Genomic DNA, 27845 nt, shown 5'->3' on the forward strand with positions numbered 1-27845 from the left:
CTCTTAGCCAATCAATGACGGTCTTTTAAAAAGATGTCTTCAAACAAAAGATGGCTGATATCGCCATGGGTGCGTGTTGTTTATCATCACGTTGATCAATGTTGATCATGATCACGCTCTTAACATTTTATTTATAAATTTAACAATAAATTGACAAGAAATTACCATTTTCCTTATGGACGGCGAAAACAAGGATAGCAATGCGGATTATGTGGAGTTTTTGCAAAATCAAGGTATGAATGATGAATCTGATCTTTTCACGATCCGATTATTTTGATATATAAAAGAGAAACATGCTGACCGTACAGTTTATAAAATGCCATGTTAATACAAAGCAACATCTATCATAACATAAACAACGCAGCACGTTTCTTGATTTGTGTCCTTAACGACTTGACCATTTTGTTACAATAATTAGGTAACACTATTATACAATACAGTAATACTTAAGAGTTGATTCATGAGATCATAGTCTCATAGATATGATTCAGACATGGCATCAAGAATGATTAGAGGTACAAATGAATGCATGAATAATCATCTTAAGTAGTTTTTTGATACTTTACTAGAATTACATGTATACAGTGTAGTGATATTTGGATGACAATTGTTATGCAAGATGGCTGTTGCTAACACTAAATTGCTCCAAGTTCTGTAGAAAAATTGATGCTGATGCTAAATTTTGAATTCTTTTTTTCATTTTTTACCAACTGCAGTTTCTCGACTTAATTCAGTATTGAGTGCATATCAGCGAAAATACCTTCCTATTTGTGAAGAAGATATTAAGGTATTATCTTTCATAAATAAAATGCGTGATGAACAAGGCTGATTAATGACTAGGATTATATAATTGTTATCAACTACACAAGTAAAACATGTGTAAGTCTTTGGCTGGTTTGTAGAGCTGTGCAAACTCCGGTTTGCTCAACTCTTCCTTTAGGGCCTGTTTATATGGAGCCAAGTTACCCGGCTGAGCGAGTAACTCGCTCAGCCGGGTGTGAAAAAGTGATCTGTTTATATGGCACCGGGTAGCTCAGCTAGTACTTCCTTTCAATTTTCTTAAATGAAGTTTGGCTATGCTAACTTCTAGTTAAGGCACGAGATTTTAAAAAGCCTCACAGTTTTGCAGCAAAAATGGAAAGGGTGAATATAAAATTGAAAATTATGATATGTGTAAGTTTTTGTATAATAATACTGCAAGTACAAGGCTTAGTATGCATGCATACCAACAGAGCCAAATTTCTCGCCTCCCCGAGTTACTAGGCAAATGCGTTTATATGGAAAAATCATCCCACCTAGCCGGGTAAGTTGCTTACACAAACCGAGTTCCCAGCAAGGCGAGTTACTCGGATGTGTCATATAAACGATTCACTGGGGAAATGCATTCATTTTATATAAGGGCCGAGTTACTCGGCTCGGCGAGTAACTCGCTCAGCCTGGTAACTCGGCTCCATATAAACAGGTGCTGAGAAGCTTTGTACTCAACTCTCCAGTTACAGCTTAATTTGGTATTTTGTGTTAAGAAAGAAAAACACCAACCAATGGTTGCATCAAACATTTATTAACCAGCATTTTTAAATGCTTAGATTGGCTTAGAAACATTTTTTGTTTAGTAAGAGCTTAGTTAAGTTTTTTTGGCTAGCCTAAAAATTCTGATGCCCTATATGTAAGTGTCTCTATGTGCTTGTCTGGATGATTACAAATAACACATGTGGTTGAATGTCATGTTTATCATAGAATTATATTCAAAACGTATCTGTAAGTATGTAAAAATCTTGCATCTGTATTAACCTTGCATCTGTATTATACATCCTTGCATCTGTATTATACGGAAATATATATGGTTTTGTTTGTTTTAGTTGGAATATCCAATTCAACCCTGGCTCTGTGACTCAAGGTGTTTCACTTTACTAAAGTCGATATTCCTGATTTATATTTTTAAAGATGACCTAAACTTTCTAACCATACTAACCTGAAATTTACCAATTATTTTGGTGATGACTGGTCAGTCCAGCTGTAATTTGTGAGAAAAATAAATAGCGCTAACAATATTTATTGATTTTTATCGTGACATGTCCAATTACAAATTTACATTAGCATTATATCTCCTCTACTTGCTGAATACGACAACACAATTCGAACCTTCAAGAATGAATTAAATGAGTACAAGGTAAAGCTATATAGATGACATAATGCAAATACAACATATAATATTGTACTCTGTTTTACATTTATAAATACATAAAGTTGGGGATTTTAACCATTTTCATATGTCCATGTATTTATGAAGTAGTGTAGTTTACAGCTCTCAATTTTCAAGTCCAGCCTCCATATTTATATGTGCTCACTTAAATCTACAAAGTTAGTTGGTCATTCCTAATCAACCTGCAAAGTTATTTCTCAACCTTGTAAAGTTCATATATAGTCTGTTTTATATAGAAAGAACAGTCGTCTCTAAAGGAAAGAATAGCCGAAGTTGTCCGTGAAAATGGAAAGTTAGTTTGACATAAAATACATTAGTCTTTTTCTTATAAGCACATTTTTTTGGATTTTAATCTGAATTTTATTTGTCTCTTGGTGGTACGTGTGAATGATTAAGATATATTTTTCCCTTTCTTACTTTTTTTGAAAATAAAAACATTGTGTCTTCTGATGGTTCAGATCGCTCTGTTTGTTCTGCGTAAACAAGTGACGAATATTACGAAACTTACATTTAAATAGAGATGACAATATTACATTGTGATAGTGACTTTTGCTGCCGTCAAAAGGGATGGTTAAAATCATGTGTGGCTTTTGGTTTAAATCATTATGAAGGTTCAAGTTATAAAGTCAGCATTTTGAAATATTTTTTCCTTTTTTCCAAAGGTTCGAGTTATAAAGTCAGCATTTTGAAATATTTTTCCATTGTTTCGGGATTCTATTTTCATGGCAAACGGGGCGTACACAGTAAACAAGTCCCGTTAGTTTGCTTTCAAAAAGCACTCGAAGCGTTCCGACAAAATTTATTTAATACAAATCTCATGCGTTAATACCATATTCATTTGCTCAAATGTGAAAAGGAACATACTGCTTGGAGCAAGCAAAGCAAGAGTGAGATTTTATTTATAGAATGTTGCAAGAGCGTCGAGTGACCTTGGAACGAGAAATGGACAAAGCACCTTCTACATTGATAATGCAGTCTGAGAAATCTGTAATCGACAATAATATTGTGGAGAATGTGCAAAATCAACTTGAAATAGCCATAAAAGTGAGTCTAAGTTGTACAACATATCGATTGTGAAAATTAAAACATTATTTAAAAGTATGGAAATAAATTTTAAAATTATTGTTACGTTTGTCGTCTTTTTTCATTTTCATTGACATATTGATCATATCTTCACAATCATTTGGTAATTACCATTCTCTGTTTCTTGGATTTAACTTTGTTAATTTCACATAAAATGCATGTGCAATCATTGTAGAATTTTGATTAACGAAAAATTTAACTAGTTTTATGGCTTTTTTGACGTTTTTTCCAAAAACAAGTGTTATCCTTTGTTTTCTTTTGCAAAGGAAAGAGATTACAACTGTGAAATGCTCAAAAAAACATCCCAAGAATTGGAAGAACTTCATCTTGTTCACAAGGTGATTGAGTATTGCTTGCATGTGATAAATATTTTTTCATATTTGGCATGATTTTTATAACATTTTCCCATGGAGAATTTCATGACTTGTTGTTTGGGAATGTTCACCAATGACTGCTATGTATATCCAATATCCATTGAAAATATTTAGTCGCTGAGAAATGAACGCTCAAATTGCAATTATATAGAAAGTTGCTGAAAGTTTGGCTGCAAAAGTGAATGAGGCAAACGTTGTTAGGGTAAATTATATAGATACGCTGTTTTGCAATTTTATATATAGTTTAATATATTTTTTGTAGATATACGTTCTAACCGAGTAGGCTTTTATTGTATAGAATGACTTAATAAAGGCTCGTCGATTTGCTGAGCAGTTACAGGCTACCAACAGAAAGATAAAAGGGGTAATTATTTCAACACGGTGTAATATATACATATATGATCTTATAACGGTCGATAATTTATACGTAGTTTTGAATGTTTTTTGTTTTTTTTTTGTAGGAGAACGATCAATTTGTGGTTATCAATGAGTCCCAGAACCGAAAAATTGAAAAATTAAGCGAAGATGTTCGGTACTCAGGAAAAGTTCATGTTTTTCTGTGCTGGAGATTGTTGATAATTGTTGAATGATGCGGATTTTTTATATGTAGACGTTATAAAGCTGAACTGAAGTGTTTGACTTCAACCAACGACGAGTTTAAGCGGAGATTGGAAGTTTTACGAGCGCAGTCCAAACTGAGAGTAAGATAACATGTTAATTTTATGTAGTTTCTTAAACTTTTGCTTCTGAAGAGTTTTTTCTTTTTAATTGAAACAAAATAGTATGAGAACTATGTGCAGTGCTCTTGCAGCATTATAGTAAAGACATGTTATACGATATATATGTTTCACATTTCTTTTCATTTACTTTATCATGTGTAAAATAGTTTCATGGGATTACGTAGAATAAGATTTATCTTTTCATTCATGCTTGATCTGGATTTAATCTTTTTTCATCTCATTCAATTAGGAAAGAGACAAAGCTTTATTGAGCAGCAAAGAGCAAGATGTAGAATCTCGTTTTGAAGAATATAGAACAAAAATAATAGAAATAGAATCAAGGTATTAAATGAATGCAGTGAAACTCAGAAAAAGTATTTAATAAGCTTTGTGTAATGACTTCACAGCTTTATGTTTTGTGAAATAGATTGGCTGGCTCATTGGCTATGTATAACCGAGTACAAAACAAAAATGCTGAGCTTGAAGAACAACTTGATCTCCTCACAAAAAAGAAGTATATATCAATAGTGTTATGCAATGTTTATATTCTATATCAAAGTGCCGTATCAATGCAATGTGTGATTTTTATATTTACAGTTAAGTACAATACTTCTAGTTCTATTTGCATTTATACGTATATAAATAGTATCGTACAATCTCAGTTTTATGTATGTGACAGAAACCGGAAAAAATAGGTATTTTGAAGTAAATAGATTAAACTAAATTTGTACCATATACAGTTCACAATTTTTGTTGAGTCCAATGCTTGTAGTTCTATATTAGTTACATTTCATGTGTAAATATGTTGGAACATTTCTACAAATAAAATCTTAGATTGTGGAACCTACTTTTTATCCATGTTTTAGCTTTGAACAAGAACGATGTGCGTACGAGGCTGAAAAAAATGCCCGAGAGAGCATGCAACTGGTCGAGAGCGCAATGATAGAACGTGATCAGGTAAATAGCAGTATTTAGCATGAAGGCAAGAACACAGGGACGAATTTTACGCAATTCCGATATTGTTTGTCATTTCCGTCGTAATGCTTTATTAGCCCTATTATATAGAACTAGTGTGTTATGGCTTATGTGGTGAAAAGCACGAGAGAGTTGACGGAAACTTAATATTTTAGACATACAGCTAACTCATTTTCGTTCTACTCCAAGCACGAAGAAGAAACACTTGTAATGGAACTTTTCTTACCCCCAGAATATTCATATTAAATCCAAGTTCACAACTGCGACCAAAGAGAGGATTTAATTTGAAGTCTGAAATTATTGTCTCAAGGTTTTAGTGAGAGAAAAACAAAATTCTGAAGAGTTAGATCGATTACAAGAGGTCATTAAGAAGTTACTTTTTGATGCTGGTATTAAAACAAAAAATGAAGTAAGGCAATGAAAGATCGTTGTGTTTTAATTTGCATTCGACATAAAAATGATTGTGGTTCTTTTGATGCTTTTGAAGAGGAGTGAAAAAACTTGAATTAATGTCCTTAATTGATGAATTTAGGTAAGCAAGGTTAAAGATCATTACAATGAAAATATAAAAAAATTGATGGAAGAATTACAGCATGTGGAAATGGTTTGTTAAAATGTTGTTTTTTGACTATTTGTTGTATCAAAAAATTCATGTATTATGAATTAATCATTTCATTTATAGTTATTGTGCATGTCTTATTCTTATTTGTTTTATTGACGTGTAGGTCCACTTTCATGGTGCACGTGTAGGTCCACTTTCGTGTAGGTCCACGTGTAGGTCCACTTTCGTGTTTGCTTTGCTTTCCATTAAGCCTACGAATATTGTAATTTTCTCTTATGAAAATTGAGTTATTGACATAAGCATCAACAATTCCAGTTACTTTGGTAACAATACAAAACGGTCTTTAAATTTTTCAAACGTTTTATTCTTCCTGCTTACATGATTGATTTGATACTTGGATATGAAATTAAAATTTTCGCCTGGTAATTTAATAAAATTTTTTACGCCAATAAATGAATTTTTGAAGTCTGATCTCTCGTCGTACGTATGTTGTATATAGATTAGAAACCGTTTGATTTTATTTACATAGATGTATGTACGCACCTTTTAATTATACATGCTGATGTTTAATTGTTTACAAAACACAGAAATCTTACCCAAAACAAGAAATAAATTATACTAATACCAAGCTATAAACATCTTTAAGTTTGAACTGCCTATCGTTTAGTTACAAGTGTTGTAGTTTAAAAAGCATCGCGTAAAAAGCACATCGTAATAAAATGTTTGTCGATGTTCGTGATAAAAGGTGGATTTTTGAGTTCTTTCCGGTAAAAAATCTATGTCAATTCCCTCGTGCTATGATACTTGCTTGTAAAAAATTCAAATTGTAAAGTTTCTTTCATATAGGAGTGCATGCAGTAGATTGCTACTTGATGAGATAATTTTATTAATTAGGCTAACATCATAACTTCAGAAATTGACTCCTATCAGTTATATATAATTCACAACTGTTCATATAATGATAGATTATATTTTTTCATTATCTCTGTTATATCATTTTTGTTTCTATAAAAGGAAGGAGCCAATAAGCAAGCACAACTTGAGCGAGCACTCAGAGAAAAAGGAGCAATTGAAAAAGAACTTGAAAAGGTCTTCAAATAATATATACTTTGTGTACATTTTTGTTGGTATATTTCTCAAACGGAACTTGAGATGATTTTAGTTTAAACCATTGGATATTCACGTGTCGTTTCTATTTGTTTCTGTAAAATGACCTCGCACTAAAGCCATTTTCACATCTCCCTTGGCGAAATATCATACATTTACATATACGAATATAATACAGATTTATCAAGAAGGACCAACTGAAATTGCGAGAGCAGGGATGACTTTCGAGCAATTGCAAAAGAAAATTATCTTTGCCGAAAGAACTAAGGAAGAAGCTCTGCAAACCAAAGAATCCCTCACATCTCTTTTGCATAAGCTGGAGAAAAAGTATGTTAGCTAACACTGACGCCATTTTTATTCGATTGTATGTTTAGATGTTGACGACATGTGTATGAATGAAATCATTATTGATTACTACTATTATATCCTCAAAAAAGTGTATCTTTGACTTGAATGTCTTGACATCAACATTAAACATACAATATAAGAGAATTTCACTCTAGGCTTGTTTCACTATAGGCACGATCAACAAAAAACGCAGCTGTTGCAGGAAAACCAAGAACTTAAGAAACGAATCAAACATTTAACCTTTGAAAGTGAAGACATTGCTGGCAATAGAATCATTCTTATGGGTAAATTTTAGATGCGTATTTAATGTGGTTATCAAGTTAATTTTTCATTTTTCTGAACTCAAGGATATCTTTTTTCCTCTCAGATGAGATTGATAATTTAAAACGAGAGTTGGTGGTATCGCAAAGTGTTCAAGAACAATTGAAACAAAAGTGTGCTACTGAGGTGATAAGCAGTGAAACCTGTATGTACATTGGAGACATATACTACTTGATCTCATAACTTGATATGTGTTGGTTTCTGAATCTTGCTATCTGACTAATCCTCGAAATACAATTAATCATTTATGAAAATGTTAATAAACCCTAAACCTTTGAAACCTTAAACACATATGTTTATGTAGGTTGCTTCATTAGAGCAACGTCATAAAGTGAAAGAGAGGCAATTTGATGAGAAATTGCGAAACGTGGAAGAAATGAACACACAGAGTGTAAACGAGTTGCGTGAAATGCTGTCAGCACAACAGAAAATGGGATATAAGTAAGTGTCACCATACGTTATTACTGGAAAGAGAGAATGTTTGAATGAATGGGATTGAATGTCATTGAAGGAGAGACTGCTTAAATGAATGCCATTGGAGGAGAGACTGCATAAATGAATGTCATTCGAGGAGAGACTGCATAAATGAATTCCATTAGAGGAAGGAGAGACTGTATAAGTGCCATTGGAGGAAAAAGAGACTATAAATGAATGCCATTGCTTTAAATGTATTTAACCCTTCAAAACAAAACACATTGTATGTACAAATTGTAAATAGAACAAGTCGATTTGTTTAGGTGGAAAGAGGAATCGCAAGTTTTATCTAAAAAGTTCGAGGACACCGTTTCGTCCTTGAGGTATTTATCATTTATCGTATTGAGGTATTTAATATAAGTCAGCTTTGGGGGCATTTCATGTTTTCAAAAATTATTTGAGTTATTTATTATAATTTATTTTGTTAAAATAATTGTAGATTTGTATCACAAATGGTGAAGTATTGTTTTGTTTTAGAAATGAAATAACAAAACAAAATAAAAGAAATGACGTCGTTACTCATGAGCTTCTAGAAGCAAAACGTCACAGTAAACAGGTATTTTCAGTTGTAATTTTATATTCTTATTTGTGTTAAATAGATTTAAGATGTGAATACTTCAATGAATTTTATAAAACAGATCGAAGATGATCTTTTATCAACACAAGTACAGTTACAGAAAGCACAATCAATAGCTGTTGATGCTGAGAGCAGAGCTGAAGCTGCCAGTAAACAGGTACCCAGGGGGGGGTCGTAGCCCATACACGATTATTGTGTCATTAAACCTATAGAAGTTATGGTATGGTGAAGAAATAATATCATTATCTGAACTTTTAAAGATTATTATGTCAAAGAAAACTTCTTACAGCCACTTAATATTAAGAATTATGTATGCTGTAAATATTTTCGTTCACATCAGGTAGAGACTTTACTGAATAGAGAGAGGCAACTACTTGACGATCGTAAGATTCTTCACAAAGAATTGGAAACGTCTAGAGTTCAAAGGAAGTATGTCCAACGTATTATGATTCTGTGAATTGTACTCAAGTGATGATATGACCATATTATAATAATCGAAGTTCCACAAAGTTCAGCGTTGTTATGAAGGATTTTTCTTTCTGTTTCATCATTGGATAACATTTGTCTATAAGTCAATTACTTAACTTTATTGTGTCAATCAAAGAGAAGTTTTTCAACTTATATAAGTGCATGCCATCCCGGCCATTTTATTCATCTTGTGTTTTCTTTACAGACATAATGGAAGTTTTTTCACCCGACACGCTCTAAAGGATTCGTATAATAATGATTCAATGAACTCCATGGAAGGATTGCAAAAATCATTGCGTCATTCGAAATATTCAGAAAGAATTGCATGACGTATGTATACGTTGAAGTCTGTCGCTTGGCTTTTGTACTTCTCTTTATGTTTGAAGCACTTTCTTAATGTCAGCAGCTGGGGAGAAGAATGTTACTGTTAAACTCATAGTGAAAATTTGTGTTCAGTATTGAAAAGACTATTCAAGTCTTATTGCTTTTTGGAGTACGAAGACGCTAATGTAAGCACAAAAACTGACCAAACCGAAGATTTTCGAGTAAAAAAGTATTTACGTAGCTACGTATTAAAATTTTGAAGCTAATTTTAAGGAATAGCTATCGGTCAAATTTATCAAGGATTGATAGTTCTCATTAGATTTGCCGATAACAAAGCAGAATGAAAAGAATGATTTCATGAAATAATTAAATACAAGTATAATATTTCGTGTGCCGTGCACGTGGAGTTTGGTTATTGCTCTTACTTTATTGTTCGTAATTGTTAATGTAAGTAAACAAGCGTTTTGAATAGAACTTCGACGTACATTTATTTTGAGTGGATGATGCAGATGATGTACTTAGTTATATGAGATAAAGATGGAAATAAAGGTGTAGACTCAAGGATTACTTGTGTTGCGATTAACCTCCAGAAAACTATGTTGCTGGCTTATGATGACAACAATGTCATTGATAAAACATTCTTTTGCATAAAACCACCAATATGGCTGAAGTAATGACATGATCAACTATTACAGAATACCAGCTACATACAAATTAGCCGCTACTACGACTAAAAAACAACAATAATATGCTGTATGGCGCATACCTCGCCCTTCTCCCTGCACCATCGAACACCAACACCATATGACAAAGTTCATGACTGCTCTGTTCATGTTTATTATATCTTTACAGAACTATTCATGTTCTTGATCTTGATTGTCCTGTTTCCTCACTTAATGTTGTATTAGTGAGAGTTCCTCTTTTAACAGATTTTGCGATTTCGTCGTAGTGTATTGCAGTACGATAGATTCAATGATGACTTTGAGGTAATGATAATTCTCCTCATCGCCACAAATCAAATAGTAGCAGTCATTGATAACCCTTGATGCACGCTCCGTTTATGATGAATATGTTATTTTAATGGTGCGCTCAGTCAAAAGCTGAGTAAAGGTTCATTGACTTTGTCAAGCTTTTATTTGAATGAAATTCAATGTTCGCATTCTTTTTGTTTTACGTTTTGAGATTCGAGAAAACAATACAAATGAAATTTCAATTGAACAATTTGCGCATTGTAGCTACATGAATGGACATTTTTATTATTAATGCATGAAGTGATTTGACTCACAAAGCTGTAAATATGTTTAGCACAAGAAGAGAAGTGCATGCAGTTACTCATAACTATCAACGTCTACACTAACCATATGATGTCAACGCAACACTGCTAAAGGAAAGCAGGAAACGATAAACTTGTTACACGCCATTAAAACCAGCGACAGTTATCTTCATAGCAATGCTATTGGTTGCAAATATCCAATGAATAAAATCTTAACAAACAAATTACTTAGGATGATTTTAAAATGTAATTATATCAAAGAATGCACAGTTGTAATCTATTTTGCCGAACGCAGGACCTCGTACAGCACTGTACAATCTTTCGCTTGTATTTTAATGTAAATCTCATAAAATACATATATATATTAATTTCTAATTTAGAGTTCATAAAAATCTAAGTAAAAATATATACCTTTTCTCACAATTCCTTATTTTTCATTTGTTTTCAATAAAGCAATTTCAATTATTAACTACTTTGAAGCTCGGTAAAAATAGAGCATATGAAAACCTAATTTCTGAACACCGTCCTGTTACTAAAGTTTGAAAAAAAATCTCAATCAAATTACAACTCCAAGTATTGACTAAAATCATTCCGTTAAAGCTACATTTGATTCGTATAAGTTTGATTGAAACACTTTCTTTTTGAATCCCGTAATCAACAAAAATATCAAAACCTTTTTTACTTTGGGTAGATTCTTTACAACATGCACATAACATGAAAAGAAAAAATATACGTACTACTGATTACTCGTCATCCAAACGAACATTTGTAGTTACAGGCGATTCTACTTCCTGTGGCCTTGATACAGAAGAGTCGTGATTCAAGCCTTTCTGGTAAAAGTTAAAATAGACTAGTTATAACATAAGGTAAAATCACAATATCATTTCTTATCATGTCTTATGTTTCCGCAGTATAAAGTTCCGATATATATGTTAAACTTACTATTCTTAAATTTTTTCGTCGACAATTTAAAACAGCATCGTGAACAGAGACAAAAGACTTTTCCTCAACGTAACTCTTCATAAATTCCTCTCTGGCGAAATGTCTTTGAAGATAATCTAAAATTCAGTAAATAATGAATACAAAATTCCAACATTAAAAATAAAGATAAGCATATTACGTATATAATAAAGATTAACTTACAAGAGCAACCAGCTAAATATACTTCAACATTAAAGTCTTTGCTCTTCTCAACAACCTTTTTAAAAAAATAATTAAATGAACGTCAAAAAAAAATGAATAATTTTAGTGAATCATAAACACAAACGCAATACAAATAAAATGTCAAAATTATCACTAGAATGTAGAAAACCTGGATTAAAATTGCCTTTAAAAAATCTAAAGATTTGAAACTTGTACCATGCACTACGCTATCAAAAGACAACAGTGAAGCAGCTCACAGATTGAATCTTGCTATGTAAATTCATAAGAAAATCACGAATAGAGATACAAATGTCAGTGGCAGAAAGTAATCTCCAAAATACTTGCATCGCGCGACTAAATTAATAGGCTTACTACACCTTATGTATATATGTGTATATACAAAGTGTATAACACTGTGCCCTCCTGGCTATAACCATAGTACAATGGTGACTCCTGCACTTGGGACACAGGATGTACGGTTATATATATAAACATATCAAAGGACAAATACATCATGCAACAGCAACAGCATCAATATCAACAATAACAAAAACAGCAATGCATACCTGACGAAGACAGAGTAGTCCAACATAATCAATCATTGTCACGGGTGAAAGATCAAGTATCACACTATGAATTTTTTTGGAGTCTTTTTTTTCAGGTGAAATATTTAACTCCGAAATATTTGAAGGCTGATTTTCCTGTCAAAATAATTGCATATCATGAGCATAATTTAAAAAGTAAAAACTAAACACATGAATGTCCTATGATTCAAATATTGATAAAGAAGAAAATTGAACAAAATATTACTGTAAAATGCTTTCTGTACTTAGATCAAACGCAGAAAGTTTTACCTCGGAAGTCGTTGCTGCAATAAAGTCATCCGATCCTTCATTAATAGTCGCCATAGGGTTTAAACTTCTGATCATTTTCACCTTTACTTGTTTTTCACCTTCAGAAACAACAGCTTCAACCATGTAGTTTGAAAGAACCTCTGAATCAGCACTAACACTAACAGTTACTTTATCTCCAAGTTTTGGTGACGAATTCTTTTCACGTATTATTTCAATTACGTCATCGACAAGTTTCTCTGCATTCACAAAGATTAATGCACCTTGAAATTGTAAAATTACGATGCCTTTGTATGATTTTGTACATAGACATTGTTCACGATCTTGATAGAGATCAGTGTTTCGAACATGACCTAAAGTTCTTAACTTTGCTTGCGAAGATCGATATATTATAGACAATAAAGTTATACCTAAACCAACAATTAATCCAAAGACAATACCAAGGAGAACAACCGAGAAACAAGTGGCAAACCACACGATGCCATCAACTAACGAAATAATACCAATACTCTTCAATTGCTGAAACTGCAGAAATAGCCTACGAAGAGATACGACGACTATAGCAGCCAAGACTGGTTTGGGCAACGGCTCGAATAACGGTGCAATAAATAGCAAGACTAATAGAATAACAAAACTTGACACAAAACTAGCGATCTGCGTTTTTCCCATTCCTTCTTGCACAACCGATCGTGATAAAGATCCCGAAGATACGAAACTCGAGAAGAAAGAGCCAGAAACATTTACAATACCATAAGCCAACAACTCTTGGTTACTATCAGTTTTATATTCATGTTTTTGAGCAAATAACTTCACAAGAGATAAATTGGTGGTAGCAGCTACAATTGCAATTAAAAATGCATCTGTGATGAGGTTTCCAAAACGGTCAAGTTTTGGAACTGCAACTGGTGGAAAACCTTTCGGTATACTTCCAATGATTGATAAGTCAAATTTATCATTAAGATTTGCAGCATGAGAAACAGATGCTCCAATTATTATGACAATAAGTTGTGATGGTATTGGAAATGGTAGGCGAGACTGATATCGTCGATTAAGGTAATCCACTGAAATTAATATAAGGATACAAATCACTCCAGTCGTAAGAGCTGCAAAATTTGTACGCGATATATTCTTGAAAATGTAAATATATGTCTAAAAAAAGAAACAATCAAATTTTCAATTAAATTTTTCGATATTCAAAAATCGATGCTTTACATGTAACGTTTACTAAACATAATCCTTCTCACTAATTCAATAGCATTATCTCTGTTCAAAAATAAAGTACTTTCTATAATTATGTAAATTCTATCTACGTACTAAAGTAATATCTACGTTCCAAAACGAAGTAGAATGCTAAGCACTATCAATATTCTAAAATAAATGTAAGCTATGTTCCAAAAAGAAATACTTACTTTTGGAAGAGCTAATACACCAGGGTATCGAGGAGGATCAAGGCCAAAAAAGTACTTCACTTGACTGGTAAAGACAATAAAAGCGGCTCCCGTGGTAAAACCGCTGACAAGAGGTCGCGACAGATAGACTGTTACAAAACCAAGGTGAGCTAGACCCATCACAGCCTAAAATTGTAACATCATGTCTTCAAGTTTAACGTTTGATCAACAAGTGCAAAAATTGATGAGAAAAATTTTTAGAAGAAGGAAAACGACTCTTCATATACACCTGAATTATGCCAACCAATAAAGTCAGCGATGTTGCAATTTCTAACTTTCGTGATTCATCTTCAGCAATTTTACCAGACGAAACACCAAGCTCCCTATCGCACACTTCCCCGACCATAGTGGATATAATTGCAAAAGTCCCTATGTATAAATAGTAAAAAAAAACTTTAATTAAGACGAAAATATATAATCGAAAATCATGCAGTAAGAACAAAAGCAAACATAGTTATATAGTGTATGAGTGTGTATGTATATATATTGAGCACTCTATCGTTTCGACATCGCGTTTGCTTTTGATAAAATAAAAATTTGTAATTTATAATGTATACATATACGTACATACATGTTTGAATATTTGTGAGCCATATTATGACAAATTTGCAAATTGGAAAAAAATCAATGGATACTATGAAAATTCAGTAACTATATATTGATCAATCTAAAATGACAACATTAATTATCTTTCGAGACTGTTTATGAATTTCGATTCCGCGATGCAGCTGATATTCTAATGGAGAAATTCTCCAAGTGACATTATGTAACTTGAAATGTTTTGTTTTATAACGTAATTCACAATAAATTCGTGTTTATTAATCAAAAGATGTTCCTTTATACGCGAGCCTGCAGTTCTCGCGATAACACAAATGGCTGCTCATAGGCAGCTCTCACGACTACAAATATCTAAACGAATATAAATATCAACAAAATAATTAGACCGTCTGAACAAGCAACCAAAGGTCGATACCGAAACAATCGGATCCCGCAAACTGAATCACGTGAACGATGTTCAATCGTGGTGTACAGTGTCCGTCAAAAACACTCCGTTCTATTTTCCAGAGGAAACAAATTAACCTGTGCAAATGCAATTTTTTTAGAGAAAATTAATGCAAAAACAACACAATATCTCAGTATAGGAATATACAGTAGTTTCATCATTTCTATTGGTCAAAAAAAGCAATTGACTGGCAACACCATGGTAATCAAGTGCGTCATAAGATAAGCGCGGCACGAAAAAGGAATGGCTCTACTGTATATTCACTATAATGTGACAATATACAACCAAAATCCGTCTTCTCAAAGACACAAAATCACGACAATCTCAATACTTGGAGTGTAAGGAAAAGTATGTGGAGAAAATTTTTTACGTACCCACAGCTAGATGTTTTGACGTTCCAAGAAAAAAATAAATCAGAACTGGTACAAATGAAGTGTACAGACCAACAATGGGAGAAAGAGAGGCCAGCAACGCGTACGCCAAGCCTAAAACAAGTTTTAAAAAGTAATATTAGGAACGAAAATCATACGTATACTAATGTATTCGACATGTCTCTAAAACGACCAATGATAATTCAAGTTTTTTGGGGGCTTGTTATCTTTTGTGTCTAATGCATTCAGCAGATGAAATGTTCGACATCAGTTATCTCAAAGTCGTGCCTTTGGACAATAAACATCAGACGTTGAGTAGGTTTGTAAAGTCTCGCTCCTACGTGATGTAATGGTCGTCGTTTGGATGTAAATAAATTTTGAGACTTGAAATGTTGAAAAAAGAGCATTGCAGTCTTTGATGACAGGTGCGAATGCGAAACGATAAAATGAGCGATTACGGAAAACATCAAAACTCCACATGCTTAGAATTGCGGCACTATATTAATTAACATAACTGTGAATTGTGTTATGTTAAAAAATAGGAATGACGATAGTGAACTCAATACTGCGGTAGATTTTCAATTAAATTGTCATCGATTATTACTTCATGTGAATGTATGAAAAAAGAAGATTCGATAAGTGTTTTTAATTTAACATCAGTCATTATCAAGAGCGACTAAAAAGCAACTCAGATCGTCGTCTCAAAATAAACAACGACACCAACAAATAACAAATAAAAGTCTCAAAACTAACAAATAATAAACAATTTGTAGCACGAATGAATAAACAATTTCAGCGACAAATAATAAACAGTACGTCACAAAACTAATAAATCATAAACAATGCGTCAGTTACCAACAAAAAATAAACAAAAAACTTGGATGATGAATGACATTCACAACAAGGACAGGAAACTCACTGAGTGGTTTTCATTCACACACATGTTGTTAATCCTCTCTTGTTCTTCATCATATTTCAGGTAATTGAATAAAAATCTAATTTATTAGTGATTAGTTTTATTCAACAAGAAGATAAGAAGAAAAATGAAAGGAATTCGTCAACACCAATTATATGAATTAAATTAGCACTTATTCACAACTTTATTTACAATTATGTTAACCGCCATTATTAAGGTCAATATAATTATTATATCACAATGAAACATCTTCATATCTTAAACATAAACCTCTATTTTTAAGTAAGTACATAGCCTTTTGCAGCTTACATCCAGAAAACAACAAATATCAAGAATTCCATAACAAGTTCCTTTTTACTATGTAAGCTAAGTGCTAGGCTTTCCAGTAATGGTTGAAACATTGAAATCCACTCATAATCTGAGTGCATGTAGTTTCCTCTAAACATCTGTATCCTAAATCTCTGGAGGCAGTAGGATTCATCAACCATTATAGTTATCCAAATGGCTAAATATTATTGTATCTAATGGCTTTTTAATGTATACAAGAACACCATTACAACATTTGAACTGCTGTTAATCATGTCAATAAATTCAAACAAATTTACAAGCTTATGTTTGAATTTTAAATTAAAAATTATGAAGGATTTTTTAAGAATATGGCTTTCTAGATACATACTTTTGGCCACAGTAATTTAAGTAGTTGAAAATAACCAAAATGACCAAAGGTATGGCTAATGTACAAATGCAGTGCTGTGCAATATTTCATTGACTACAAATATTATTTTGAAATTTATCATTATTATATTATAGATAAAGAATTCTGTTTGAGTAGACACTCTTTAAGGCGGATAGCAATTTATTTCTTGTTATGTTTTAAAGAAACACAAGCAACAAAAGAAACATTATTAAAATTTGTATGGTTTAAAATGTGAATAGATACTTTACATATCAGATAAATGTAAAGACGTCATCAATTCAACATCCTTTTCACACCATGCCATAATTAAATTCAACAACAACTGACATAGCTGGTGGAATCTTTCAACACTTAACTAATCTATTGCAATATTTCTATTTCAGTTATTGGCATGACTCATAGCACAAGATCATATATAAAACTGCCTCCTGTTTTATGCTAAAAGTTGTGATTAGATATGGTACAAGATTATAAAAATTCTCTTTATTTATATCAAAACTCATGGGCTTGCAAATCAAATGACAATTTTCAATATGATGTAACTATTTTCACTTTTCCTACCAAGGAGACAAAATAAGGAAGCATATAATTTGAAATGGAGTTAGTAGATACATGAAGTAAAAATTACAAATTAATAACTACATTATACATGAATGGAGGGTACTTCAAGTGATTAACCGCTCAAACAAACAAGCTACTTATATCAATAAACAAACACTCAAAATAAATACTAGGATTCTAACATTTAAGTGGCATAACTATCATGGATGTTACTATACAGTAAATAGACAAATATCTAGAGTATATACAAGACAACTCGTTCGTTGAAGGTAACGTTTACAAATAACTGTGAGTTAAAATAAATTTTAAAAAAACTGTCGCTTCCGCATGGCAAATGTGTAAGCTATGAATGAAGAAATGCTTTATCTAAATGTTTCAAATTAAGGAATTTCGACTGAAAATATTAGTAAAGTATGTGCTATTGTATGAATTTATAAAGTCTTCCATAAAAATTATAATTCGGCTCATAAAAATCCAATATAAAGCAGAAAGACTAACCTTGCGGAATATTCATCACCCCAACAGTTAATCCAGCGGCAATGTCCATTGGTAAATTCTTTCGTAGCTGATATTTTGATAGCCATGAGATTACAGGAATAAACGATAACAAAACCTTAGCTACAATCTTACAGTTGACATTAGGTCGAAGTTTTCCTAATTTTTCTCGAAAAGCTTTGTCCCTGTTTGGATCATGATCATAACTATTATAAAAGTCTGACTTGTTGTATATAGGCCGAGAAACAAAGAACGTATTGCCAACGCGTTCGCCGTTCTGACCATTTTGACTCTCCGTCAATGAGATTTCGTCTTCTTCCACAGCTGACTCAGATGGTACTTGCTCATCGATCACATCAACGCACGTTGACATTATGAAGTCGTATTTCAAATTAAACTATTTACTCTTGATATAAACCGGTTGTTATCTTTATGTAACTTGATTAAACTGACGTAGAGATATCCTAATACCCAAGGACTCGCGTGACAGTCAGCATGCCTCTCAAATGAAATTTATTGTAGCACAGTCAGCATGCCTCCCTCTTATGAAATTTATTTGGTATTAAATGGTACAATGTTTATCACAGCTCATATTTACGTATGAGGTAAATATATTGAAATACTAATTTTACCCACTGATATGTGTACTAGACTGGATAACGCATCTCTTGCTAAAATTGAAGCCGGAAGACCGATCATTTGCTACTGGCTTCATGGGGGGTATCGGTCCCACTTTTCTATACTTTTGCGTTACAAAATCACAGTTTTCGCGTTTTTATTCCTTTTACAAACTTCTGATTAAGGCAAAATTTTTATGACATGTAGAGGAAAACCGGTAGAGAGTTTTAACCCTGAAGCTCTGTTTTTTTGGCTTTGTAACGACTGAAAAATAAGATGGCAAGTTGTATTGAGATTGGAAAGTTGAAGGTGACGAAGTCAATTTCAGCCGTGCGAGGCATTTTTAGTCTTAGTTTTAGGCAATCAAAAGTTTGTAGAACGAATAAAAACGCAAAAACTGTGATTTTGTTATACAAAAGTATAGTAAGTAGGACCGATACCCCCCACGAATGTCATAATCATATGAGCCAACTTCCGGCTTCAATTATCTTACTATATTTTATACATGGTGCGTTTTCCAGTGAAATGCACATATCAGTGATTTTACCACATTAAGGCTGAAACACACTAGGCAGTCGCTTTAGTCGCGCGTCTAAAACTACCGCTTTGCGTGGTTACTAAGCTAGTAGCGTAGTCGCGTCAGCTAGTCGCTTTGAAAGTTCAACATGTTGAACTTTTGACTTTGGTCGCTTCAGTCGCTTTGCACTGATTGGCCAATAGATACGTTTTAACTTCCTAAATGCATATCATATTTCCTGTCATAAGCATCATACGAAATTTATAGATTATACCTTGGAAAACGAAGGCAATATATAGTGAATTCACACTGGAATCTCTCAGTTTTTATATGACTTATCAAATAGGGACAATAGGAGCTACAAACTGGAACCCTAATGCACAACCTAAATGCACAGAATAGGATTATCCACGATATACGCGTAATGTGCTATGATCATATTGGCGTGTTTTAACTGGCTTGTTCTCTTTTCTCCACATAGTAGTTTGTACTGAGTAAATATTCATATATTAGTAGCTATAATAAAGGCCAAAATAAAAAGTTTAAGTGATATCTGTGTCTGTAACAAACTAAAATCACCGCCATGTTCAATAGACGCCACGGTAAATGTCGCGATGGTCGCTGCATGTGTGTTTCTAGCGTTCAAGCGACTGACGCGTGCGCATCAATTCGCTTTGGACGCGCGACTGAAGCGACTGCGCAGTGTGTTTCAGCCTTTACTTGTACTGCTGTGCTTCCATTATAAAATTCAGCGCCCTTCGATACTCTTGCACTTGAACTTCCTCTGGAATCGAATTTCGGAAGTCGTAATAATGTATTTGAGTTTTGTTTTCCAAATAACCAATTAACAGAAAACCACTCTTATTTCTAGTATTTTCGGTCAATTGTATCATGTAGTAAGAACCATTGTATATAAAGTCTTATCTTTAACTGAAGAATTAACTTCCATTTTCTTTTTGCAAGTTCTCTTTTATTTTATCTCAGATCTATGATTTACGATTTGACAAAGCTGGTTATGTACGGTGTTATACGATGATAAAAATTAGCCACTAAATGAACCAACTCGTAGATTGGGGTGAATTTCCACGAGCTGAATCATCAATTTAAGATTTTGAACGATAAAAGTATTCCTTGTTATACAAGTGAATGCTCAATGCAGTGGTGCAAATTTTCGAGGATCCAAAACGAAACACACTCCGAGTATAATTTCCATCCTTAGCTCAATATTTGAGATAAAAAAAGACAAATTTACTACAAATTCATCAAAAGACTAAGTGATAAGCTAACGGTGGCTTATCTCACCTCTATTATAAATTGAGGGCTACCATAATACCATTAGCTTGTCATTTTAAACCTAACCTAAACCCTAACCCTAAACTTTTTTGGAAGTTTGCAAAGTTAGACAGTATGAACTGATCTTGAGGGAGTGCGAAATTGCCAGGAAACTTGCCCCCCCCCGGATTCACAGGGACAGCGGTATTGACCAAGTTTGCAATCATGCTTGTTCGATATATAAGAGTACACTGTCACTATTTTCAAAATTAATTTTATTGAAAAAAAAGTAATACAAAAAGCATGATTGAAATGCGTCCTAAAATTCCTTAAACGCAATGGGCTATTTGGCAAAAGTGATAGTGGTTTGGTGATAAAAATGCGTAGTTTTTAATCCTATGAGTAAAAAATAGATGTAGTCAATATGAAATAATTTTAAGAAATACAGATAACACAATAATCAGAAAAAGTCAAACGTTTCGTTTCATAAGCCTTTGCATAAACTACAAACTGAAACCCAAGTTAACATGATCATTGCCATCTCTTGAGCTTGTACCATTTCTGCTATCGTAATGAACGGTAGCTCTTGTACTTTGGGCGTTTTCACTATCAAGACTGCCCTCACTAGTAAACACAGCTCGTCTGCTTCTTCTGTCTCTGTAAAGTGGTTCAGTATCATCATTATTGTTCACTCTATCACGGCTACGACGTTGTCGTTCATCGTTATTGTTCACTCTATCACGGCTACGACGTTGTCGTAGTCGTCGTCGTCGTCGTCTCCGTTCGGAACGTTCGTCTTCGCTGTCTTCGGTTCTTCGACGACGACGACCTCTTTTCTCCTCGTTTTTAGAAGTAGCAGCACTTTTCTCTTCATCTGAGTCAGCAGTGAACCTTGCAAAAAACGAAATTGCCCTCTCTTGAATGGTAAACAGAATGCCTTTAGATTCCTCCTTTTCTTCTGATTTTTTAAGCGGTGGCTTTTCTTCTACAACGATAAGATGTTGAAATGGGTAAATAGTTTGATTAATATAAGATCAAATATGGGAGTAAGGGTTCACTTGGTTCACTTTCATATTTTTCAAATACTAATTGTAATTTGTTTCAAGCGATAAATCGTAATAAGTGGCAGTACAAGGTTTCATTTACAAAAATATTCCATGGCAAGCAAAAATTAAAGTGAATGACGAGAACAAAAATGCAAAAATGTAGATGTTTAACTTCGATCAAAACTAATCAAATAAACATTAATGTGAAACTAATATTGTCAAACACTGGCATTTTCATATATATTCCGGTGCTTCTTTTACTTATGTGAGTTTATATCATCACCTTTCTTTCGACGTCTAGTCAGTTTGTCAAAGGTAACTTTCAAATTAGAATTGCCTAAAAAGGGAGCAAAATGAATAAATATGCACAGTTCCTAAAACTCTGATGGATATTCCAAATTTCAAACCCTGCGTGTCATACCTGCGTATTTGCTCAAAAGTTCTTGAATCCGTGACAAGTCTTTCGCTACCTCTCGCTGTAAAAAGTGCAGCTGTTTTACATCTTGGCATAGGCAATCAAAATCTGAAGAATTATCTTTGCCGTAAGCTTTTCCAAAACGATCAAACAGCAAGTCGTTAAGATGAGATAATTGACTTTGAACTTCATTTCTCGCTATTTGTTCATCAGTTGTCGAAATTCTTTCTTGAACATACATATCAATAACCTCTGGACTACAGTAATTACGCATGTATTCCTTATACTTTATCTTTTGTTTTTTCAATAACGTCTTTTTGGCATTTACAACTTTTATAGCCCGTTGCATGATGGTATTTGCAACGGCGTTGCCGTACACTCGAGAGAAGGTGTCGGTCAGCAAAGCAATAAGAAGATTCAGTGTCACTATTGTCATTGCAGTTAAAAATAAAACAACAAGTATCCTCGCCATAACTGGATCAGCACTGACAATTCCATCAAGATTAAACTCGTCCCCGACGGCCATTCTAAACACGGTATGCAACAAATGGTTCCCTAGAATAGTTGAAAATATTGCTTATTGCTAAAAAAAAACAAAAATGCATAAAAAAGGAAAGATGCCAAAAAGTAAAATGAGATATACAGCTCTATGTTCTCAATAAATTCTCCGTCTTATTGAACGTTGTTTTTGTAGAGGTTTCGTTCATGTACCTCAACAGATTTTGTTACTGCACCTCCATGTACCTCTTTGTCAATGTACCTCTAAAGGTTTTGTCAATGTACCTCAATGTACCATTTGGCCAATATACCCCAACAGATTTTGTTACTGTACCTCCCTGCATGTACCTCTTTGTCAATGTACCTTTAGAGGTTTTGTCAATGTACATCCTTACATTCAGCATAGAAGCGAGCTTCGTAATCAGAGTGAGTGGGTATATATTCATGTATCAAACAGTTCACATACAATAAAACAATCAGTTTCAAAAGAATATATATTTTGCTTAACGTGCATGAATGTTGAAGTTGTGTTGTATCAATTATAAATTAGATTATACCTTCATCGTAGCCCTTCACAGGATTAATTGATACTGAGCCAAAATTTATCCAAAATGCCGCCATGAATGGAACCAGTAACAATAAAAAAAGAAATGCCCAGTTTACAAAATCAGCAAGAGTTTCACCCAATATAATGACGAGAGTACCAATGCCTTGAAACGGTCTCACATACTTAAGTAACCGTAACCAAACAATAAGATTTACAACACTTATGGTGCGAGTGAATAGATATCTTGTGGCTGTATTGTCCTCTTTGTGGTACACGGCACCTGTAATAACGGTGAGAAGAATCGAGGCAATCAAAAACCAATCCAAATAAAACCATGCACCAAAAGAGCTCAACAATGGCAAAGATTTTGCGCGTTTTATCTCGAGGTTTATATATTTTTCTTCCTGAGGCCAACGAGGATGACAGTACTGCTTCTCGGCTTCTAGTTGGGCTATCTTCCATTCAATCCAAGTCTTTTGAGATTTTCGCGCCTTAATTGTTTCTAAACAAATCAGACAAAAATAATTGCTGTCGATTTGAGTACGGATATTTTAAATTGAAAAAGATTGAAAGTAGAACGAAAAACTTAGTAGCTATGTAGTTGTTGAGTGAAATTAATTTATCTTAAGTGTAAGTAACTCAATGAAACGTAGAATATGAAAAATCCTAATGACCAAGTGGTGTGCATCGACAAACAAGAGCAACTGGCGACAAATCTATATAATATGCACATCTTTCAGATGATTAGTCTCTAAAGAAACAAGCTAATATACCGCATATGCTCAACACAAACAATAATTTAAAAACATTGTCACATCTTTACAACATTTAAAATTAGCTCATATACTTTGATCTTACTAAAAACAAGCGGAGCCGACGTTAACCTCAAAACGAAATTGAAATATCAAAATGCTGCGTCGATTTGACCAAGCACAAACAATATATTATGTATACTAACCGTGAATTTGGAAAATAATATTGTAGCATGTCATCAGTCCAACAATAATAGCCATGACTTTAGTCCAAGTTCGATAAGACATATCATACAATTGTTTTCCGTTGTCTGGAATTGTAATGCAGCAAATAGTCCATAATGTTCCATAAACAACGTGAAAAAGCAAATCAAAAATAGTTGAGAGGCGACCATACAAAAGCCATTTATTATGAATAAGTCTTTGCATTACAGGATGAGTGACAACTTCAAACTTTTGACCAACAACTGCGTTCTCAAGAGGAGAGCGTGCTGGGGATTTTATCGTTAACGGATCGTTTTCCTTCGAAGAAAAAGATGGTATTTTCCCATTTTTTACTCCATTTGCAACTTTTTTGGGGGTACCAAATGTATTCTTTTGATCAAAATTAGCTGGTGGAGGTATCTTGCTGTCTGTCATTTCACATTCGCCATGTATTTCTGCAGTTAATGGTTGTTCCAAATATTGAATGTGGTAAAATTCTTTCATCGTTATAATATCTGTACTGTGAAGTTGGTTTAGTGCCTCCAAAGCAAGGTTTGGAAGGCGATCAATAAGAACATTGAGAGCACTATTCCCAGACGTGTCAAGAAGACATGATGCACAACCCTCTTCTAATAATACTTCAGCAGTATTGCCACGAGTCCACTCTGCCGCAAGCTGAAGAACAGTTTATACGTTAAATATCCCTTATATAAAGCTTTAGCCTCTTGAACACAATCCACTTTTATTATATAACCACACACAATTGGTACAACTTGACACATCACCAACCTTTACAAATCACCCATTTACACACATTACTCACTTGCACACATCACCAAACTTGACAAATCACCCACATTTACACGTCACCAGCTTAGACACATCACCCACCTTGACACAACACCAACCTTGACAGATCACCCACGTAGACACATCAGGCACCCTGACTCATCACCCACCCTGACACATCACCCATCTTTACACATCACCCAACTTTACACATCACCCACTTAGACACATCATCCACCATGACACATCATCCACCATGACACATCACACACCCTAACACATCACCTACCTTGATACATCACCCAAATTGATGAATCACCCATCTTCACATATCACCTACCTTGACAGTTGATACATCACCCACCTTAACAAGCTACCCACATTGCCATATATTGACACTACACATATTTACGAACAGATTTTACAATTTGATGATCTACTTGTCATGTTTTTGTTAGATACTAAACCTGTAATGGAGTTCTGCGTTTTGCATCCATCGAGTTTATATCCGCATTGAATCCAAGCAGAACTCTGAGTGATTTTGTAGCTCCGTTTTTTGCAGCATAATGTAGAGGTGCTTGATTTTCACCATAAGTTCTCACGTCGATATCAGCATTGTTAATCAAAAGGAACTGAGTCATTTCAAAATAATCAACGGAAGCAGCAACATGTAGTGGCGCACGACCGTAGGAATCTTGTTTATTTATATCACAATCTGTAAACATGGAGAAAAAATGAGATAGTGCTCAACGAAACTATTTTATTATATAATCGATAGTGTTAGCCAATTCTTAAAATTTCTGGATACAACACAGCTTACGTACCTAAATCAAGAAGAAATTTTGCCACGTCACAATCCCAACACCTTGCAACCTCATGAAATATGGATTGGCCATATTGATCAGTCGTATTGATATCTGCTCCTCCATTAACTAACGATTCCACAAATTCATAGTTGAACTTATCAGAACGTTTATTTGAACTGGCAATGGTGGCTACATATTGTAGGAGAGCTCGGTTACGTTCTAAAATACTATTGTTGGTTTCCTTAAGAGCGGTTGGATGTAGTTGATTTTCTACGACAGCTTGAAGTGGCTCGTTTGCATGCGATGTTCCTAGAAAAAAAAAACTGGTTGGAAAACCCAAAATGACAACATGCAAAAAAAGTTTACTTGAAAAAAAATACAAATGCAATTTCAGTTTGAAAAAGCAACATAGCAGCAGGGAGGGATTTAATCTTAACAGTCGAGTCAGCATAGAAGTAATCCAACTTTATAACGTTATGAAAACATAGGTTTAAATTCTGCATATTAAACTCCCAAAAATGAATATTTGATCAAGATTTGTTAGAGAAAAAATACTTTATATATACTCACTGCCAGTGAATGAATAAAAAAAGACGGAAATTTTTTACACTTCTAAAAAGATATTGTATGTAAACATAATAAAAGTAAACAAACCCAACATGCTGATCACTAGCATTTCTTCATAGCGCTTCAAACTTGTAGTTCCACTACGGCTTGCGCGAAGCCTTTCATTAGGTAACTTCTCACCTTTATCCATCGCGTATCGTTTGACTAGAGTATATAACATTATCATTGTCGACACTAGTAATATGGTTGGTCAAAGTGTGGTCACGTATTTCGAACTAGGGGTGGGCGATACCAGTTTTTTCATTCGATATCGATATTTTGTCGACATTTGCTCGTTTTCTTGGATATCGATATTTTCTCAACTCATACATCCACAACAAAAAAGAGTATTTTATAATGATTAGTAGGAGCAACAACAGTAAACAAGATGACGATACTTTAATTGTGTACCTAATAGTGCCAATTTTTATCGATGATATCACATAATAATACTAAAATAGAAATAAATTTATGTTTAAAACTTCTAACGTATCTTGTAAGCACTACTTTTCCTTTCAAGTAGGCAGCTAGCCAGGTTTATTTAGATATAATAAAATTTTGAAATTCACGAAGCTTATGTAAGTAATATTTTGATTACTACTTACAGACGAAAATATCACAGGCGCAGAAATATCGAAAAAATATCGATATGACATGCAAAACTAAAGGTATCGATACTTTTCTTTTAAACCCTGGTATCGACAGTATCGAGTATTTGGTATCGGTATTTCGAACCATTAATATAAAAACCTCCGTTTCAATGTCATATCTGCCTTTAAATATAAATGTATTTTTTGTGAAACATGACAATGCATATGCATGTCGTCATTAAAGCTGAATCGTTTGTATCCATTTCATTCAAATACGACTGCCGTTTTTCTTTTGTGGTTAAATGATGGAACATATCTCTTTCAATTCCAGTTTCGAAAACTCGTTAAGAAACGTTTTCAGAATGCTTAGCTGCGTAAACGTTTTACTGCACCACACTGAAAGAATGTGAGATTGGCTGGAAGCCATTTGTGACGTGAAACATCATCAAGTGTAAACCAAGACCAAGATGTGTTTGACCAAGAAGTTCTACAAAACTTGTGAAAACCTAACCCTAGCCCAAACCAACACATAACCTCTACTTCCTTAGATTTTAAGTTCTGGCTCTCATTACGTCTCTGTATTGGATAAAAAATTGAAGATCGTAAACTTAGTTAACCCCCATATCGTCAAAATTTTCACGAGCCGACTGAAGACAAAGATATATAAACTCACTTAAGCATACCTTCTCTGCTTCGACTACAAAACAGTCTTTTGAAAAAGCTCCAACTGTATGCAATAAATCAGACCGTTTGATATTATAACGATATGTTTGGAACAATTTCTTCTGCGTTTGTTGTGGGCAAACCTAATGGAGCGAGAATAAGGAATTTATACTATGCAAATATTTATAATGGATAAAGACATAACTGAAAGACAATGAAAACGACACGA

The 27845-nt window shown here is 33.6% G+C and overlaps 3 protein-coding genes and 1 long non-coding RNA gene across 5 annotated transcripts; 2 read left to right on the forward strand and 2 right to left on the reverse strand.

Annotated features, from left to right (window-relative positions):
* Positions 1 to 47: 47 nt before the first annotated feature.
* On the forward strand, positions 48 to 10099 carry LOC124445332 (sodium channel and clathrin linker 1-like). Its single transcript, XM_046996053.1, has 26 exons — positions 48 to 233; positions 717 to 787; positions 1860 to 1897; positions 2098 to 2170; positions 2440 to 2495; positions 3109 to 3247; positions 3553 to 3624; positions 3812 to 3862; positions 3959 to 4024; positions 4122 to 4192; positions 4271 to 4361; positions 4630 to 4721; positions 4807 to 4893; positions 5246 to 5336; positions 5665 to 5763; positions 5887 to 5958; positions 6931 to 7005; positions 7202 to 7350; positions 7543 to 7655; positions 7739 to 7818; positions 7997 to 8133; positions 8430 to 8489; positions 8644 to 8722; positions 8805 to 8900; positions 9084 to 9172; positions 9417 to 10099. Exons 1-26 carry the CDS (start codon positions 176 to 178, stop codon positions 9538 to 9540), a joined length of 2229 nt encoding a protein of 742 aa, XP_046852009.1. The 5' UTR covers positions 48 to 175; the 3' UTR covers positions 9541 to 10099.
* A 672-nt stretch (positions 10100 to 10771) lies between these two features.
* LOC124445331 (prestin-like) lies at positions 10772 to 18862 on the reverse strand. Of its 2 annotated transcripts, none has more exons than XM_046996052.1 (10): positions 18297 to 18862; positions 15628 to 15738; positions 14480 to 14619; positions 14212 to 14376; positions 12806 to 13951; positions 12518 to 12652; positions 11952 to 12006; positions 11751 to 11866; positions 11546 to 11638; positions 10772 to 11019 (listed from the first exon to the last, which is right to left on the reverse strand). In XM_046996052.1, the coding sequence occupies exons 1-9, from the start codon at positions 18664 to 18666 to the stop codon at positions 11552 to 11554; spliced, it is 2325 nt and encodes a 774-aa protein (XP_046852008.1). In that variant the 5' UTR covers positions 18667 to 18862; the 3' UTR covers positions 10772 to 11019; positions 11546 to 11551. The 2 variants fall into 2 exon arrangements, with proteins under 2 accessions (XP_046852008.1, XP_046852006.1); XM_046996050.1 differs by lacking the exon at positions 10772 to 11019 and adding an exon at positions 11037 to 11340.
* LOC124445334 lies at positions 15701 to 22761 on the forward strand. Its single transcript, XR_006948116.1, has 2 exons — positions 15701 to 16603; positions 22501 to 22761. It is a non-coding gene; the product is annotated as an uncharacterized LOC124445334 (long non-coding RNA).
* Positions 20959 to 27793, reverse strand: LOC124445330 (transient receptor potential channel pyrexia-like). The gene is made up of 9 exons (XM_046996049.1): positions 27637 to 27793; positions 26412 to 26528; positions 25776 to 26066; positions 25419 to 25666; positions 24165 to 24837; positions 23217 to 23708; positions 22168 to 22716; positions 22030 to 22083; positions 20959 to 21685 (listed from the first exon to the last, which is right to left on the reverse strand). Exons 2-9 carry the CDS (start codon positions 26512 to 26514, stop codon positions 21204 to 21206), a joined length of 2892 nt encoding a protein of 963 aa, XP_046852005.1. The 5' UTR covers positions 26515 to 26528; positions 27637 to 27793; the 3' UTR covers positions 20959 to 21203.
* Positions 27794 to 27845: the final 52 nt, after the last annotated feature.

The sequence above is a fragment of the Xenia sp. Carnegie-2017 genome, unplaced genomic scaffold (genome assembly GCF_021976095.1).
Source record: "Xenia sp. Carnegie-2017 unplaced genomic scaffold, XeniaSp_v1 HiC_scaffold_22, whole genome shotgun sequence".
In the NCBI taxonomy this organism is placed as follows: domain Eukaryota; kingdom Metazoa; phylum Cnidaria; class Anthozoa; order Malacalcyonacea; family Xeniidae; genus Xenia; species Xenia sp. Carnegie-2017.